Source organism: Poromitra crassiceps, assembly GCF_964638095.1.
Source record: "Poromitra crassiceps genome assembly, chromosome: 5".
In the NCBI taxonomy this organism is placed as follows: Eukaryota; Metazoa; Chordata; class Actinopteri; order Beryciformes; family Melamphaidae; genus Poromitra; species Poromitra crassiceps.
Window position 1 is genome coordinate 19376963 of NC_139642.1, and position 19796 is coordinate 19396758.

General features: G+C 46.4%; 1 protein-coding gene across 1 annotated transcript in view; it reads left to right on the forward strand.

Annotated features, from left to right (window-relative positions):
* Positions 1 to 1054: 1054 nt before the first annotated feature.
* The window catches only part of LOC310776364 (uncharacterized protein), a gene marked incomplete at its 3' end in the record, with an annotated part of 53889 nt that continues 35147 nt past the window's right edge, over positions 1055 to 19796 (forward strand). The window contains exons 1-3 of the mRNA XM_083636560.1: positions 1055 to 1148; positions 9526 to 9834; positions 12769 to 13062. Of these exons, the coding sequence (XP_083492686.1) occupies positions 1103 to 1148; positions 9526 to 9834; positions 12769 to 13062 (649 nt within the window). The 5' untranslated portion in view covers positions 1055 to 1102. The remainder of the gene's footprint in view (positions 1149 to 9525; positions 9835 to 12768; positions 13063 to 19796) is intronic.

Sequence of the window (19796 nt, forward strand, 5' to 3'; positions counted from 1 at the left end):
GGGGAGCATGAAAAAGACTTGAAATTGTTTATTCAGACCATAAGCTCATTCGGAAAATGTTTATTTAAGACACAGAACGAGAGAGAAGTCGGCTCATTTTTACATTGGAGCCAATGTACGTGTCGTCACTTCCGGACCTGACGTGCGCCCCCCTGCGGACTTTTCGAATTAATGGAATTTCACGACTGGCTTCATACATTCCCTAATTCTGTTGCCCACTGGCTCTGATCTAGTTTTGAACCTGACTGATAACAGGGGCCAGCTGATTAATAGCCCTTAAAAACATTAATTTAAAATAACACCAGGCTTCGGCTGCAGATGTCATTTTGAGAACACGTGACAAGTCCAATTTTCCTAGCTGGTACAATAAAGACTCATTATTATAGTTCCTCGTGGATCTAATTTTGACCGTGTGGTGACAGTTATCACCGGTCTCTGAGTTTTACCAAGTCCCAGGGCATCACTATACTTTTTAGTTTCGGACGAACCGGGTTGTCCAGCAGAACTCCCACAATGGCTGAAAGCCACAGCAAAGTGCAACAATCAAGTAAGCCGGCAGCACTTTAGGGGGAAGCGGTGGGATTGGTGGACCTGAAGCATTACTGACTTCCAACTTTGTCGTCGGTAGAGAGCTGGTTTGAGCCTAGATTTTAACCCCGTTTTAACAGTTTTTAACCCCAACAGCCTGGCTAAGGTTAGGAGTAAAACAACTTGGTTGGGTTTAGGCAACCATAACCCTTTAGTTGCCTAAACCCAAATTAAATTAAATTAATTAAAGTTACGAAACTAAAGTGATAGAAATGGCAATGGCAATCCTGACTGAAACTGTGGCTCTAAATCAAACTGAATGATGGCCGGTGGACTTTAGATGTTGGAGACATCATTAGATTAGATTAGATTCTTTAGATTAGATTCTTTAATCTCACATCATGAAGCTACAGGACGTCTCTGTGGTTTCTGCTAGCAGCTTCCTGTCAGTGCAGCCAGCCAATGAGCAGGGACTGATGACATCAGAGAGAAAGCACGCAAAGCTGATGAGATGAGGAGATAAAGGATGCAGAGGAAAGCGAGGTAAGACGAGGCACCGACAGACAGACTGGATATGGACCCCATCAGGCTGATGCTGGTCATGTTGCTGAGCTGTTCAGGTAGGACTCTGTAATGATCATGTGTGAAATAGAGGTCTGCTACCTGACCCGATGGCTGGGTACTGTAGGGCCTGGTTTTTAAATCATCAATTAGGAGGTGGGGGAGGACTTGATCGTCTCGGGAACGGGCCAGCAGGGGGCTAGTGTGAGAGGCTCTGAGTCAGAGATCTGTGTGTGTGTGTGTGTGTGTGTGTGTGTGTGTGTGTGTGTGTGTGTATGCGTGTGTCTGTGTGTTTATATGCGTGCGTCTGTGTGTGTGTGTGCGTGCGTGTGTATGCGTGTGTCTGTGTGTGTGTGTATGTATGCGTGTGTCTGTGTGCGTGTGCGTGTGTGTGTGTGTTTGTGTGTGTGTGTGTGTGTGTGTGTGTGCGTGCATGCGTGATCGAGTGTGTGCGTGTATGCACGGGCGCCGATTTATGTTTCTGCCACTGGATGTGCATGCTTGCCAGCAACCCACAGACACATTGGGTTTAACCAGCATACTCTACTCTTTCTCTCTCTCTCTCTCTCTCCTTTGTGAGATTAACCGCACAAGTGGTCTGACGTCTTGATCTTTCGACAGGTAGTCTGTGCACTGCGTCAGCCAATCAGATTCAAGCTAACGAAGCTATATCTTTTGATCAACTCGTTTTGCAACCCGGGGCCCGCGGGGCGGCTGGATGCTATCAAATTAATGTAAAGAGGGTATGCAGTAGGCAATTGCCCCTCTCTCTCTCTCTCTCTCTCTCTCTCTCTGTGTGTGTGCGTGCGTGTGTGCGTGCGTGTGTGTGTGTGTGTGTGTGTGTGTGTGTGTGCTCATGTTAATGATTCCAAAATTTCCATTTCCACTTCAGTGTCTCTGATGGAAGAGAGTCTACCCAGGTTTCAGTACAGCAAAATACACTGGCATTGCTTTTGCTTGCAAGTATACATGGATTTGGGAGCGTATCAATATTCCCATGCAGGGCTCAATGTTCCCAGGGTTCAATACCAGTGTTTCCTCTATATGCATTCAGCAGCGGTGCACCAAGGTGGATTTTGCGTGTCCCCCCCCCACTGGTAAAATAATAATAATAATAATAATACTCACCATTGTAAATCTCCATATCACTGTCTGAATATGATCATAAGATTTATATCTGTACTTTGACCAGCACCGCAGGTATCTCTTTGCTAAAGCTGTGACAGGGGCCTCTGACAGGGCCTTGCTGCAGCCACCCCCTCCACCAGTCACATGTGACAGGCCAAAACTCTGTCTTTATCTTTATTGTTTATTTGAGCAGGGACAGTACACAATAAACATATTGCAGCAGAGATAGCTAAGAGCTAATTTGCATCTGTAGTCCCTGGTCTTCAGTGTTTCATACTCATGTCATCTTTAAAGGGTAATGAAACCCTAAAATGCATTTCTTTCAGCTTTAAACAAACATGGCTTTTGAGAAGTTTTTCTGAAAGATTCTTGGCTAAATCTCCAAGTTTGAGAGTAGCACACTGTATAATTTTCATACAGCGAGAGTGCCCTCTAGGGGTTAAAATCTGCTTTCGCACCTGGGCCTCCCAAGCTAAGATTTACAATGGTGAGCTCTAGTTTAAAGAGATATTCAACACTTTTTCCACTTTTTTCTGCTGAAAATCAATATATTGTAAATTAGCTGTGTTCTTGAAGAATCCAGGTCAAAGTCCTGACATTTACTGTAAATCTGAGTAATTCCTCTTCTCTTTTCACATACCCATGCAGTTCCATACAAACCAAAAAGGCCAGAGCCGTGTAGATAGAAGAGTCCCGACATCTTCATTCACTAATGGACCAGTTTTTTACTCTCAAGAGTTCCAGGAAGTAAGGTCTTGGATTAAGCAGCACTGTCGAGTTGCAGCAAAATAGACAGTTTGTGTTGTACTCTGAAAGGGTTTTTCCCCCCTTGAATCAAATTGTACATTATCAGCTTTATTTTAGCATGCAAAAGTAGCGTGAGACCCATTCCGGGCTGTTCATTGGCTAATGAGTCTCGCATTTTGGCCCTCCGCTGATGCCACTCTCTCTCTAGAGGACACTAAAAAAGGCCAGCTGTAGACTCCAATTTTCCTCCCTTTCTATTGGCTGAGCTCTTCATCAGTGACGTAGCTTGATCAGTGACGTCACCAAACCCAGCCCGCCCATCTCTCGTGCCTAGGCCCCTCCCAGCCAAAGTTTATAAAAGTGGCTGCACCAAGGAGCAACCCCACCCCCTTTCCCCTGAGGACATGGAAGTCTTGCTGTAATTCCTCAAATGGCCACTTGAGGCAGGGCTCAGTAGTCCCGTTGTTCCTGTTTAAATGCCCAACTTCTAACTGAACGATTTACAGCCTGGTCATTAACACGGTTTTGTTCTATATAGCTGATTTCACCTTTTCACAACATGTCTGGGGGGGAAATATATTTGATAACTCACCCGTTTACATTTGATAAGGGTTTAAAGTTATGCATAATTGAGGTGAGTGAGCGCTGCTCTGCTGCCACAATGGGGCTGCCACAGCCCAGCCTGTTTGCTAGTACTGTGGCCAACGTTAGGCTAATTGTCTGACCAGGGGGGCTGGCCTGGCAATGTTGATGTTTCTATTAGTGAACAAATATAACATGTATCATCGTGTTCAAACAACCCAAATTGGGCTTCAAACGGCCCAAATTGGGCTTCAAACGGCCCAAAAAACAGCCCGCGCTACGGCCCGCATCGGCCTGGCCTGCTTGGTATCTAATGCCTGGCCTGAATTATGATCCCAGTCCGCCTCTGGGCACGTCAGACACAGAAGAAGGCATGGCCTGTTGTGTCTCTGTGTTTCACTGGCACTGGATTAAAGTTAGGCTGGTGCTATTTGCACCTGGGTGTAAATAGACAATGTGGCTATATACTCGATTTACACCCGGGTGTAAAAGGGGGGGGGGGTAGATTTTGGGGAGAGAGGATCCGGTGTCTTGTCCTTCTCAGTGAAAATATATCACATATGTTTCTCATAGAATGATTTTGGAATTGGATGTTATCATGACAGGGAAATATATAAAAAAGGAAGTTTAACGTTACTTGGCTTATGTTAAATGACCACCAATCATAAACGTTGAGCAGCTCTTTATTTCCTGTGGAGCAGTGTAGTGGTAACAAAGAAAGATGGGTAAACTTTACATTTCTGAGGCAGTTTTCTCGTGTGTCGCATCGTTATAAAAAAAGGTGGATAATTAAACTTTAGTCGCCCATATACAAGACTAGATATGAGACTACAACAGGGGTTTTCAAAGTCTGAGACTGTGGGCCTCCCCCCAGACAACGCTTGGAATAAGGACCCCCCCCCCCCACTCAATTCCTGGACTGTGCTGCAGTTGAGGGGGAGTATGTCGAGGGGGGGGGGGGGGTAGTGCTGGGGGACTCCTGTAGTCCACTAGCTAGGTTGTTCTGACCGCACCAGAGGGCCAACCCTTCAATCTCCCATCTGTATGCTGGAGAACTACGGTAATAACTGCATGAGAATGATCCATAAAACATACAAGGGAATGTGATTGACCAGTTAGGATCATTGTACTTACTGAGCTTTGTGATGAGTGTCCTGCACAACACTGTTTCGTGGTATTTGAAAAAAGCGCACCGTTGCGATATAATCGACTTCCAAACTTCTATTTCACAAGAATCGCCATAAATCTGGAACACAACGTGCGATCCTAACCAACCTTGGTCCAGGTGTGGAAGGATGTACTCTGAGCCTATAGGAGAAATATTGTGTCATTTTGCCTTTAGGGGGCGCTATAGCAGCATTCAGTACCTGTACCTTCTAAATTGTTTTATTTTGAAGGGCGGCAGGAAGTGCTGATTCATTGTCATTATGGCCAACCTTCCTTCTTGTATTGACACTTGACACACGCCCGCACGCTATTATATAGACTTCAGACATACCTATACCTGTATTATATCACTCATGGTCTCACTCTCATAAATTTTACATTATCTTTTGAGCAGCTGCAGCTCTTCTCTGTTAAAAAACACATGCAAAAAGTGTACTGGAAGCAGGAATCTAGTGTGATTTGACCAGATAAATATAGCTTAAGAGTATCTCTGAGCAGGAGTGTTGCATGTTGGGTAGAGAGAATGATGTTCACAAAAATAACACATTAAATTAGCTGTATCTCAGAAACCATACGAGGTACAGCTACAAAACTTCTTCTCCCGGGAAGTTCGACTTCCCATGCATGAAAACTAACCAAACTTTGCACAAAGGTCCAGTCCCATGCCAAACGTCTGACGCAAATTTGGGGCCAGTAGTCCTAACGGTGGCACTACAGCGACTGTCTAAAGTTTCAAATTTGAAAATTCATAGAAAATCAGGCATACGTGCTACGGCTTTGCAACTTTCACCGAAATGTGCGCCCAAATGAGGAGAAACTTTTGTACAATGCAGCCTATGGCCAATTATGAAGTCTAAAGACCGCAAAACTGCAAAAACTGTAAAACTAATTAAACCCTACTCCTCCCACATTTTTTCTTCAAACGACACCAAACTTAAAGGCCCATTCCGTTGGTTTTGGCAAGAAATAAATGTGCACAAAGTGTTTATTATTGGCACTGAGTGAATGCGCCTTGACGTAACTTAAAAATGGCGACCAGGGGCGTTTCTCTCCGACCAGCCGTTCAGAAGATATATGGAAAAACCGCCGTTTCAAAGTGGATAGCATCTCCCGCCACAGCTAGAGGATGTGACGTCTCGCGCGTTCACGAGCTTGTGCTCTTATCCTAGACGCTAACAGGAAATAGCTGAAGTAGCTTTTAACATTACGCTCGTCGCTAGCTGCTAGCTAAAGGAAACAACACAGACTCCAGAAAAAGTCCAGACTAAATAAATAAATATTTATCTAATGAAGCCCGTCTGGCCAGACAGCAGCAATGTGACCGACATCGGGGGGAAACTAGAGTCAGGACTGTGTTTTCGGTTCATGAAGGGGAACTTGCTGCTTGTAGCTACTGTAATGTGGTTTTTACCAGATAACGTTAGCTGCTTGCTAATGGATTTTCAAGATTCAAGATTTTTACTGTCACTCCGTAGTACAAGTATCTGACCACCTGGTCAGAAACTCTGCTAACATTACCGTCTTGTGTGAAGTAATGCAACCCTAACGTTACTACCGTTATGCTTATGGTCATGGAACATTATTGTTTGACTGCATTTAGCTGCGGTGGTGAGTCTGCCTGAATGTTAGCTTGATGCTATACGCGGCTAACTAATAGATTTAGCTATATTTATAGAAATTACCACCAGCCCCACTAGTAACGTTACTGTCTTGTGTTGATAATTAATCTAACAGTCGGAAATATGCCTAACGTTAGCCTACTGTCTGTTATGCTTACAAACATTCTGGGAAACAGTCATCTTCAATTAAATCCATAGCGAGAGGAGCCAGCAAGAGGGTTACCTCTCTGCAACGAAAATCACTTCCTCGTTTGCCTGAGGCGCATGTGTGCGCATGTGTACGCATGTGGTGGTCACATGCGCCTCATGTAAACGAGGAAATAATTTTCATTGCAGATGGGAACGCTCTTTGCTAGTTATTTTCTCTATGGATTTACTTGCAGTTTGTGACAACAAGCCTTACGTGTGCTGTTTTGATGCGTTTCTCTCGTGATCAGCGCTGATCGCCGGGTCCACTCGGGTCTTATTGGACCCGGCATTTCACTGTCAGAGCCCCGAGACCCGTGACAATCGCTACCGGAACCGACCCAGACCCGGAGGCACTTCTTTTAACAGTCGGAAATATGCCTAACGTTAGCCTACTGTCTGTTATGCTTACGGTACATTGTTTGACTGTTCAGTTTGGACGGTACCGTACATACAGGGGGAGCAGGCTATTTCCTGGCTTCTGCTAACATGAGTATCCACTTCCCGCAGCCAGCAGGCTCTGACTGCAGTTGGCTGTTGGCTGCATACTAGTAACGTTAGCTTGATGCTAATCGCGGCTAACTAATATTAATTTACATTTATAGAAATTACCACCAGCCCCACTAATAACGTTACCGTCTTGTGTGGATAATGAATTTAACAGTCGTAAATATGCCTAACGTTACTGTTATGCTTATGAAACATTGTTTGATTGTTCAGTTTGATCAAAGGCATTACAGGGTACCGTACATACAGGGGGAGCAGGCTATTTCCTGGCTTGTGCTAACATGAGTATCGACTTGCCCGCAGCCAACGCAAGCCAAAACACGACCAAACATGCCACAATAACATCCCCTAATTAATCCAGAATCCTTCCTGGGCATCTCGAGGCTGATCTGACCGATAAATTGTCCAGGTTGCCGTTTTCAAGTGACTTTTATGAGTTAACGTTACAAAGCAACGAACAGCTCTGCTGTTGCCAGGCAACTGCTTGTGCGCGTGCGAGTATGGTGCCCGCGCGTCAGCTCGTTCACACGCTGCCTGCAGTTACACTAACGGCCACCGGCGTCGGTAATAGTGAGTTTTGACGGATTGGGCCTTTAAGCATCTGCATCGTTAGACTGTCCTACACAAAAGTATCAAAACAGATTTTCGATCGGTCAAAAATTGAGCCCACAGTGCATCAAAACGTTTAATTCTGGCCCCGTGTATAGCCTAATTGCCTTAATTACCTATGGCAATTAGGTTGTATTTGTGATGTCATCAGTCAGTCAAGCAATTGGGATGCCATCACTGATGTCACTCGAGCAATTGTGATGTCATAATAGCTCAAAGTAGAGGTCTTCATGGGTCCAAAATCACGGACCCGGACCCTAATGGACCCTGGGAATTTGTGCCCGAACCCGTAATGGACCCGTCTATTATTAAACATCTGAGACCCGGCCCCGTTCAGAACCGATAAATGTCGGACCCGGACCCGGAGTGGACCCGTCTATTATTACAAATCTGAGACCCGGCCCCGTACAGATCCGAGAAATACCAAGGCAGAGACTAGTGGTGTCGACGTCAAAGTTGCTTGTTAACTGCTACAAGTTGTATATCAAATTAAACGTTGTGCATCTTAACGTTATAGCATTCTCACCTGGTTGATGCTGCCTAACGCTAGTTAGATAGTACAGTGGCAGTCTCTCTATGCTACCGCCGTTCCTTCGCCCAAAAACACACACAACAGCGCTAGAAATAATCACATACATGTTGTGACTTGTGTACTTACCATGCGATCATCGAATAATAATCCAAAAGTACGGGAAACAGTCATCTTCAATTAAATCCATAGCGAGAGGAGCCAGCAAGAGGGTTACCTCTCTGCAACGAAAATCACTTCCTCGTTTGCCTGAGGCGCATGTGTGCGCATGTGTACGCATGTGGTGGTCACATGCGCCTCATGTAAACGAGGAAATAATTTTCATTGCAGATGGGAACGCTCTTTGCTAGTTATTTTCTCTATGGATTTACTTGCAGTTTGTGACAACAAGCCTTACGTGTGCTGTTTTGATGCGTTTCTCTCGTGATCAGCGCTGATCGCCGGGTCCACTCGGGTCTTATTGGACCCGGCATTTCACTGTCAGAGCCCCGAGACCCGTGACAATCGCTACCGGAACCGACCCAGACCCGGAGGCACTTCTTTTGAATGGACCCAGACCCGGCCGGGTCCGGGTCAGAACCTCGGGTATTCGGAGGGTCGGGCATACGCGAAGACCTCTAGCTCAAAGCCTTGAGACTTGCCCGGCCACGACCCATTGCTGCGCAGCAGCTATAATTATATATAATATTTCCAATATTTGATTCACTATATAGTCCACTATAAAATACCCACAATGCAGTGCATTTTTCTCCCATATACCACTGCAATGCTGTTGTGTTTATCAAAGGAGAAGAAGAGTGAGCTAGTGTCCGAAACGTTTTGATCATTCCAGTTCACTATTATGATCAACACTACATGCCATGGGGATTGACTAGTGAGTGAGTGAGTGAGTGAGAAGACTCGCTGGCCAGCCTCCTCTCCCTACCGTCCGAGGAGTCTGGCACCGCAGGTCTCCATAGTGGGATTGCGATGGGCGGCGCTTAGCGGCAGTGCCCTTGGAAAATAGTTTCCAACAATCCAACTTGCCGTTTTCAGCGTGTAGCAACGAGCTACCGTGTAGGTTTCTGCGACACACAGGGAGGAGGGAGCGGAAGCCGCTCTGCGTCTGATTGACATGGTCGGAGCCAATGACAGAGTTTGTAATAAGCCGGGAGCGGACATCCGGCTGCCACCGAAACAGTCGCTTCAATGGGGAGCAGCTGTAGAGCAGGGGAGGGCTTATCCCAGTTGCCTGTTTCCGTGGCGCCAGACTCCTCTCTCGGTAGGGAGGGGAGGCTGGCCAGCGAGACTAGTGAGTGAGTGAGTAAGTGAGTGAGTGAGTGAACCATTCTGAACATGGCTTCTGTCTCTGGCCCAGCACAGCAGCCTCTGAGGAACGCAGCAGGATAAGTGTGCAAAGCGGCAAGTCTGTCCTGCTGAGCTTTGAGCTGGGGGAGAAGGTCCAGCGGCGGTCTGAGGAGAAGTATGACTTCAGGTGGAAGCTGGGTGACAAGCCCGTCACCGTCCAAAACAACGTCACCGAGGACTTCAGGGGCCGCTTGGAGCTGCAGCCGAACGGCTCGCTGCTGCTGCGCGCGGCGCACGGTCACAACAGCGGGAACTACACCCTCGAGCTCTACGATGAATACACCGGGAAGCTGATGCTACAGACACACATCCTGCTCACCGTGGGTGAGTCCACACTAGTTCTTATTAGTACAGCAGATAAGCTCCCATTAATACAAGAATTGTACACGTTTTGAAAGAAACATGACATCTCTCACATATCGAGTGAATACCATGAGGGTAATTTTCAGATGTGGAGGGAAGTCAGATTTGACCTCAAATCCAAGATGGGTGCCATAGACCTTATTTACAGCTCGGTCAACAACAACTGGATCGAGTCTTATATCCACGATATTGAAGGAAGCACAGCCGATGGTCTAAAATTGTAAACTGCTTTACACCCTCGCACCACTGAGCACCGAGCTGATACATCTGGCGCTGTGGAGCAGTTGAACCCGAAATGACGCAGCCGAAGAAGGCTGTGTTTGACCTTAAACTTAGGCACTGGCATGTGAATACATGTGAAACTACGCAATATTTGTGAATACCATGGCATCAAAATAACAATATTGTGTCGGAGGTGACACCTCTGACAACTTTAGTAGCACTAACATTGACGCTAGCGTTAGCTAGTGTTTGAGCTAGTGTTAATTTCGTCGACGAAAACTATGACGAAAAATTTTAGTCGACTACCTTGGCTTGTTCCCCCAAGACTAAGACGAGACTAAAATGTTCAGACTTTTAGTTTCATTGACTAAGACGAGACTAAAATACTCAAACTTTTAGTCGACTAAAACTTGACTAAACAAAAAGAGGATGAGGTTGACTAAATATGATAAAAACTAACAAGGACATTTGACACAGGACTAAGACTACGACTAAATTTAAAAATAGATGACAAAATGAACACTAGTTTGAGCTCACCACTGTCATGCTAACCTAGCTAGCGAAGGTGCTAACGCTAACGTCAATGTTAGCGCTACTAAAGTTGTCAGAGGTGTCACCTCCGACACAATATTGTTATTTTGATGCCATGGTATTCCCAAATATTGCGTAGTTTCACATGTATTCACATGCCAGTGCCTAAGTTTAAGGTCAAACACAGCCTTCTTCGGCTGCGTCATTTCGGGTTCAACTGCTCCACAGCGCCAGATGTATAAGGTCGCTCAGTGGTGCGAGGGTGTAAAGCAGTTTACAATTTAGACAATCTGCTGCACTTCCTTGAATCAATCAATCAATCAATCAATCAGTTTAATACATGTCCCAGAAGGGCACTTTGGTTCACATCAGACAGTAGTGGATAATTACAACATCATTACTAGTTTGAGATTAGTAATAACGGCACACTTCAGAATATTGTGGATATAAAACTCGATCCAGTTGCTGTAGCCCTTTTTTTTAAATCCTGTACACATTCATCTGCCCATTTATGCTCTGCAGGTCCTCTGCAGTTGTTCATAGATTCATCTCGCGACAACCTTCTGCAACAGTTCCCAACTTTCGAACCTTGCAGACTCAGCTATCAAGTGCTTCAGCGTTCCTAGTTATCGAGACTTCAGTTACCAAGTGTGTCTTGTCCAGCATTTTGAGCTGCATTCTATGTATGAAAGGTGCTATACAAATAAAGCTTATTTATTAGTGGCCGGGCCAGCGAAGCGGCAGGGCCACTTATTGTATTTGCCTGTATTATTAGTGGCCGGGCCAGCGTCCAATGAGACCAGAAATTCTGCAGACTCCGGTGGATCCTCTGGAGTCGGCCATCCCCCGGGGCACGATCCAAACATGGGAGACTGGAGACCATCAAAAGGGTCAATGTTACAGTTCAGTGGGGACCAACAAGAACTGTTCTCCTGACACAACACCTCAAACTCCGCGGGCTCCGAAGGTGGGGCCCCAAACTTGGAAGAAGGATCCAAAGGAACTGCAGGGGCCGCCGTCTCCGAAGGCAGAGCCACAGGGGGCTCTTCCCCGGGGGATGGCGGCCTAGGCAAAAGGCCGGCAGGAGAACCGAATTCCTCCAAGGCCCGATAACAGTCCCAGGGTTGAGCAGGACCCGAACGTCGACGCTTAGACCTGCATTTAGACTGCTGCTGAGGACCAGGCTCAGACTCGGCGAGGGAAAGGCCTACCATCCCGACCTGTAGTTGAGGTAGGACACCCACAGGTTGGGCCTCAAGGTCTTCTGTGTTGGCCACTTCAGCTGACCGCCTGGTGCGTCAGCTGAAGCGGCCGGCGGGGAAACTGGCACCTCAGGGTCTTGCTCCTTGATCGGTGGAACCTTATCCGCTAAACCCATTTCTGAGTTGTTCATACTGTTAGGCATGCTGTGAGACTGGTGGATTTACGTGCGGATACTTGATGGCCAAGACACACTTGGTAACTGTCATCAGTGACATCATTGGTGATGTCATAGGCATTGTGACATCAGTGACAGTGATGTCATCAGTGATGCCAAGTTGAGCAATTGTGCACTGCGCAAGCCATTAGAGCAGGTGAATGTGTGCTGCGCATGCCAATAGAGCAGGCGAGGCCATGCAGCAACTGAGCTGCGTGCGGCCAGCCCGCGCAGCCCAGATTATATATTTGCTATGCTGAAGGATACTATTGATTATAGGAATACAAGATAATACAATACAAGTTGTTTTTAGAGATGGACTAGAAAAGACTCCAACGCATAATTGAATGCATATGAGCAAAAAGGCATAAAACATCCATGTCCAGCCACTCAAGGAGCTTAGAAAAATGTAAAAGTCCTTTAATTTAATAGGCTAGACTAGAGTCATTAAAATACAACGTGTCCGCTTCCGCCGTCTTCAGTGTGTGATACGTCTTCCTCTCTATTCAAATATTCCCTTCCAAGAGCACAGGTGGTTTGAGGGATAACAGCAGTGCACCTGCTGCCACCTATGCATTTTCATTTGACTTGTGTTTTACTTATGTGCACAGATTCCAGCAGCATTTTATTGAAAATGCCAAGTCTCTTAAATGTATTAAACTTTGTAGAACATATGCCACATGTTTTGGAGAGAACCTGTACACCTTCTCTGTCTCTGTTTCTAGATGCAGATGTACAATACAGACGCAAAGGAGAGAAGGTCATATTGACACCAAACCTCCCTTGCCAAAATGTTGATCACATTCTGTGGAAACATAAGGGTAACAAAGTGGTAGAGTTTAATGGCAGCCAGCAGTGGGAGTATGGCACCTTCAAAAACAGGGTAGTCCTGGACTGGGACAGTGCAGAGCTCACTATCGAAGACCTCACTGACCAAGACCGCGGACGCTATGATTTGGAAGTAATCATAAACTACATTCTTCATGATCCACCTCCACATATTATTCTAGAGGTCATAGGTGAGTTTTTGTGTCTGTCTTCTTGAACATAGATTAAATAGATCAATAGAGATCAATAAATGGAATGAATGAATGAATGGAAAGACAGATCGAGATGATTAATAAGACTTTATTGTATATAGCTAAGTAACTCCTATTCTATTGTTTTATGTTCATATGCCTCTTATAATGTTTCAATGTCTATATTTTTCCCACAAGTGTAAGCAACTGCAGCATGACTAAATTTCCCCTCTGGGAAGTCATTCTAATTCTGATAAACCACAAATGAGCAAAAGCAATGAGCAAAACAGAGCGCTTCTGGTGTGAATGGGAAGGCTCCTGCTCGATGCTTCCATGACATGCTGCTTTGGAGATGCTTCTGGTGAGAACCAAGCGTTAGCCTAGACCCCGCCCCCAGTTCCCCCTGTCGATCTCAGAGAGAGAGAGAGAGAGAGAGAGAGAGAGAGTCTTGTATTGAGGGCAATAGCAGTTAAAAAAGCCGGTAAACACACATGCACACACACACGCATACTGTACACACACACACATGCACATGCACACACACACACATCAACGTTCAAGGTGGATGGTATCAATATCATTGCTATCGGTGCCAAAAACATACTGTGTTAAAAATCACTACTATCAGTCCTACAAAATAATAACTCAGTAAAAAGAAAACATTCTAAAAACAACAATAAGGCACATAGACTGGTGGCCAACAGGGCCTGATTGCATCTGATTGCATATGATACCTGTTAGGGTTTTTGTTCCAAGGAACCCAGGCGTGTCCGTTGAATGGGAGGGAAACACAGCGAGATAAGGGACAAGGACACAGCCGACAACAGACAGGTGGACAAGTTTAAGTGCATGGTGACACACGTTTATTTAAAACTAGCAGACATGAATGGTTATATCAAATGCAATGGAATTAAATGGTACAAGTCAGAAACAAATGAATAAACTCATAGATACTGATACCCAAGTTGTTTAGCTCCAGAAGATCTATTCTAGGCAAAAACGATCGTCTCAGCAGCAGTGACCTGTCATACCTCAACAACAAGTGTTGGGGGATCAAAGGATGCAGAGTTTACGCTGCACTAGGATTTGCCACACACAGATGCATGCATGCAAGAGATTTCTTCTCCACAACACAAAGCATATATCAAACTGTATTTTCATTATTGCTCAGAAAAACATTACATAAAAATATTATAGCTTAACCAAATTGCATAATGAAGGTTCATAAGAGTATATTATATAATACAATACAGTTATACACATATACATTCTTCAAACTTTTAAACAATGGAGCCTTGTAATTTTCGTGAGAACGCTCTCCCCTTTGCTTCGTTCTAGAGATAACACCGCCAGCTGCATCTGAGGATGTCATTTGTACACATAGCAGTGGGAGAATAGATACTAAATTGAGGAGGCCTTTGTCCTGTTGGCTCCTTTCGGTGGGAATCTAACTTTTCTCACACTGACTGTACATAGCTTCTCCATTGCTCATGGGCACATGGGCGTACATAGCAACTCCATTGCTCATGGGCACATGGGCAGCATGTAAATATCTATACTAAGCATATGGGCCGTATACAAACATCTATAATCACTCTATTGATTAGAATATAGGATGTCCTATAATCACTCTATTGATTAGAATATGGGCTGTCTGTAAATATCAATATACCTGATATTAAAAGAAGAAGAGTCAGTCAGTCCTAAAATGCAGTGTGTTACGGCGGGTTCACACATACGCCTAGAGCGACGCTTAAAGCTATGCTTTACGCTTCGTTCACACAGACAACCTACGCCTTGCCTTGCCTCAACCCACGCCTACGCCGAGCTGGGCGTGAACCTGTTACACGCTTTTGTGATCACACCGCACGCCTTTTGCACGCCGAACCTGGAGCCGAGTCACAAGCGCCTCTTCTCTCTCCCGACTGTATTTTTTCACGTGTTGTCCAGAATTGTCATGGGTAGCCTCTAGGTAAAATAAATCGGATATATTTAATGTTCTATTGATGCTGGATATGTATAACCAGGTCTGACTATAGTCGGACATTTTAGAGAGGTGATCTCTAAAACAATCCATAGAAATGCAGTCTGACTTCATTCATCTTTTCGCCCTGCTCAAAGAGAGCGGACTGTCCATCTTTTTCTCCGGCCCGATCCCCACGCTAGGCCGGTCAGCTATGAGGTTTAGCCGCATCCTCAATCTCCACACCTGGCTTCAGTCAGAATGTAATAACCGTCACTTCAATTTCATTCACAATTTCGATTTGTTTTGGACCCACCCAGCCCTGTTTGGACGCGACGGCCTCCACCCAAACAAAGCAGGGACTCGTATGTTGGCTACTAACATCCATTACGCTGTCCAGACGCTCCCAAATAAATGACCACTACTTTGTTGGTCACCTCCTAGCGTTTCTTCTTCTACGGTCTTGCCTAGCTCTTCTTCTCCGCCCTCCCCCCTGTCTACTGGCAACACACCTCCATTGCCATCTCCCCAATTCGTCACCTCCCCCTACCGACCGGGAGGACAATTACTCTCCTCTCATCCACCAGTTATCACAACAGACACCATTACACCTGCAAACAATACAGCTCTTGGCGAATTAAGAACATCCATTTCCAACATCCCTGTCCGTATTAACATTAGACCTTTTCTCACTCCAGTAAAAATAATTTCAAAAAATCAAAAATCAAACTTGGCCAGTAGTAACTCTGATAATTTTTCATTTCCACAACCTTCCAACTCACCCTTCACCGTTTATGCTGGACTCTGGAACTGCCAATCCGCCAATAACAAAACAGACATCATTTCCGCACATGCCCTCTCCCAATCCCTTCTTTTCCTTGCCCTCACAGAAACGTGGATTATCCCGGAAAACACCTCAACTCCTGCTGCCCTCTCAGATGACTTCTCATTCTCCCACACTCCCAGAGCTTCTGGCCGTGGGGGAGGCACTGGGCTTCTGATTTCACTAAAATGCACTTACACCATTACTTCTCTTTCTCACCTCTCACTATCCTCTTTTGAATGTCACTCTGTCTCTGTTTCTCTTCCTATCAAACTCATCATCACTGTCCTCTACCGCCCACCTGGTCCGCTCGCTGCCTTCTTTGATGAGCTGGATGCTCTCCTCTCCCTCTTCCCCGAGGATGGCACTCCCCTGGTCCTTCTGGGGGATTTCAATGTCCCTATAGCATCTCTTCAATCTCCTCTTTTTCTGAACTTTTTCTCTTCTTTTGACCTCTCCCTCTCTCCTTCTCCGCCCACTCACAAGGCCGGGAACCTCCTCGACCTGGTCTTCACACGTTCCTGCAGCACCTCCAACCTCACAGTCACTCCTCTCCCTGTCTCTGACCACCACTTCATAACCTTCTCCCTTCCCATCTCTCTCCCCAAACCCCCCCCACCACCCACTCATACTACTACCACCCGTCGAAACATAAAAACACTCTCACCCTCAGTCCTTTCTTCTGCTGTCCTCTCTCTCCTCCCCTCAGTCGAACACTTCTCTACCCTATCCACTGATGCTGCCGCTACTAGTCTTCTGTCCTCCCTCTCCTCAGCCCTTGACTCACTCTGTCCTCTCACTTCTAAACCTGTCAGATCCTGTCCCCCTGCGCCTTGGCTGTCCGAGGCTCTGCGTATCCATCGAGCAGAGCTTCGGGCAGCCGAAAGGAAATGGCATAAATCCCACAACCCTTCAGATCTCTCCGCTTACCACCTCATCCTATCGAAATTCACCACCGCTGTCACCTCTGCAAAATCTTCCTTCTTCATCTCCCAAATCCAGTCCTCTGCCTCCAATCCCAGAAAATTATTCTCCACTTTCTCCTCTCTACTCAACCCTCCCTCCCCTCCTCCCCCCTCCTCCCTCTCCGCTGACGACTTCATGACTTTCTTTTCCAAAAAAATCGATGACATCACCTCCTCCTTCCCCCCCCCAGCCACTAACAACAACTCTCCCATCTGCAACTATAACTCTCTACCCCCTGCCACCACCCTGTCCTCCTTCTCTCCCCTCTCCCCCGATGATGTCCTCAAACTTCTTATGTCCTATCCTGCCACCACCTGCCCCCTGGATCCCATCCCCTCCCCTCTTCTCCAAACCATTTCCTCTGATTTATCCCCCTTCCTCACTTCTTTCATCAACTCCTCCCTGTCCTCTGGTACTGTCCCGGCCGCTCTGAAAACAGCCAGAGTCAAGCCCCTCCTTAAAAAACCTTCCCTTGACCACACCGCCCTCCATAATTACCGCCCTGTCTCTCTCCTCCCCTTCATCTCAAAAACCCTAGAACGTGCAGTATGTCAACAACTCTCTCTTCACCTCACTCAAAACAACCTCCTGGACCCCTTACAATCTGGATTTAAGCCCGCTCACTCCACGGAAACAGCCCTCCTCTCAGTCACCCATGCCCTCCACACAGCCAAAGCCTCCTCCCTCTCCTCTGTCCTTGTCCTTCTTGATCTTTCTGCTGCTTTTGACACGGTTAATCATCACATCCTTCTCTCCACTCTCACTGATCTCGGTATTTCTGGTTCTGCACTCTCATGGTTCACCTCCTATCTCTCCAATCGCACTTATCAGGTTCTTTGGCGTGGGTCCCTCTCTAAAACTTGCACTCTGAACACGGGTGTCCCCCAGGGATCTGTCCTCGGCCCCTTCCTGTTCCTTCTATATGTTAGGTCCCTTGGTCACATAATCACTTCCCACGGTTTCTCCTACCACAGCTATGCAGATGACACTCAACTTTTCCTCTCTTTTCCCCCTTCCGACACCCTAATCCAGTCACGTCTCGCCGCCTGCCTTAATGACATTGTCTCCTGGATGACTGCCCATCATCTTAAACTTAATCTCAACAAAACCGAGCTCCTCTTCCTCCCTCGGAAAGACTGTCCATTCTCTGACCTCTCCATCACTATCAACAACATCATCATACTACCGTCAAATACTGTTAAGAACCTTGGTGTAACATTAGATAACCAGCTATCCAACTCAGCCTTCATCTCAGCAACCACCCGCTCCTGTAGGTTTTTACTATATAATATTAGAAAGATCCGTCCGTTCCTCACTAGGGAGGCAGCTCAGCTCCTGATCCAGGCACTCGTCCTGTCCCGCCTTGACTACTGTAATGTCCTATTGGCGGGGCTACCTGCCTCGGCCATTCAACCCCTCCAACTCATTCTAAATTCTGCTGCCCGTCTGGTGTTCAACTTACCTAAATTCTCCCATGTCACTCCCCTTTTCCGTGACCTTCACTGGCTCCCCATCTTGGCCCGTATCAAATTCAAGACCCTGGTACTGACCTACCGTGCAGTTCACCGGTCAGCCCCGCTCTACTTACAATCCCTGGTCAGCTTCCAATCATCCCACCGTTCCCTCCGCTCCTCCACCTGCACGGCTCGCCTCGCCCCTCCATCGCTACGTGGCCCTGGTGAACGCTTGTCTCGTTCAAGACTGTTCTCCTCCATGGCTCCGCAATGGTGGAATGAACTTCCCCCCTTCGTCATGTTGGCCGAGACACTGCCGATTTTTCGCCGGAGACTAAAAACTTACCTTTTCGGGCTACACCTGGGTCCCTCCGGAATCGGTTAACCCTTATTGATTATATATGGTTTTAGTTATGTTTTCATTGTTTGTATTTCTTTGAATGAATTGTATTGAAATGTGATGTAAGTCGCTTTGGATAAAAGCGTCTGCCAAATGAAATAAAGTAAAGTAAAGTAAAGTGATCTTGCAAGAATATGTGCTGGCACAACAACATTGCCCATCTTGCTTCTTCGGTCGCTTTCTCTCTCATGAAGATTTGTTTCCCGACGGGGAGAAAGCCCCACGTGATAGCCACCCGTCAATCTCTCTGTCTCTCTGCTCAACATGTTGTAGCTAGTAACTCCATTTTATTTTGAAATTCAGTTGACTTTTCCATTTCCGACGGATATTGTGCGTTTTTCTTTCATGGCTTGACAGAAGAAGCCTGCCTGCACGCGCCTTGTCGGCTTCAAAATAGAACTCACGCCTATTCGATAAAATCGGCAAGGCACAGGCGAGGCGTGGGTACACGCAGGGTTCACGCTCAGGCGCACGGTGTACACAGCCTCGTTGACTAAAACGGACGCCTATTAAAAAGCGTGGGCAAGGCATAGGCAAGGCTTGGGTCGTCGGTGTGAACCCAGCCTTAAGCTACGCCTACGCATATAGGAATCGCTTCATGCACGCTAGGCGCCTATTTGCGTTCACACAGGACGCCACACTGAAGCCCCGCTCTGCGCTACGCTGATCACATGAGCAGTGGTTTTTTACACTTTTCACATCTGATTTATAGCATGGGTGAGTAATATAAACCTCTTTTTTATTGTAATGTGCAAGTGACGATGTCTGTCTATTTCCTAGCCGGCTGTAATTGTTATTTTCCCTCGGGTAATCATGTGAATGAATTTGCGCTGACATAGGCTATAGCACAATGGTCAACACCATGAGTGATACATGCATTGAGACAGGGGGGGTATATATACATCTGACAGAAAAGACGTTAACTCATTCACCGCCAATGACGTCTTTGACGTGTTATCAGCAATGGCCTTCCCCGCCAAGGACGTGTTTGACGTGTTTTTGTTTTTATTGGTGCAGCGCCTGCAGCAAACACTTGCCCAGCCTGTCACACAGACACAGGTCCCTGCCTTCAAAGGGTAGCCGACAGCACGCGATCAAACACATACCGCAGCTGTTGTTTTGAAATTG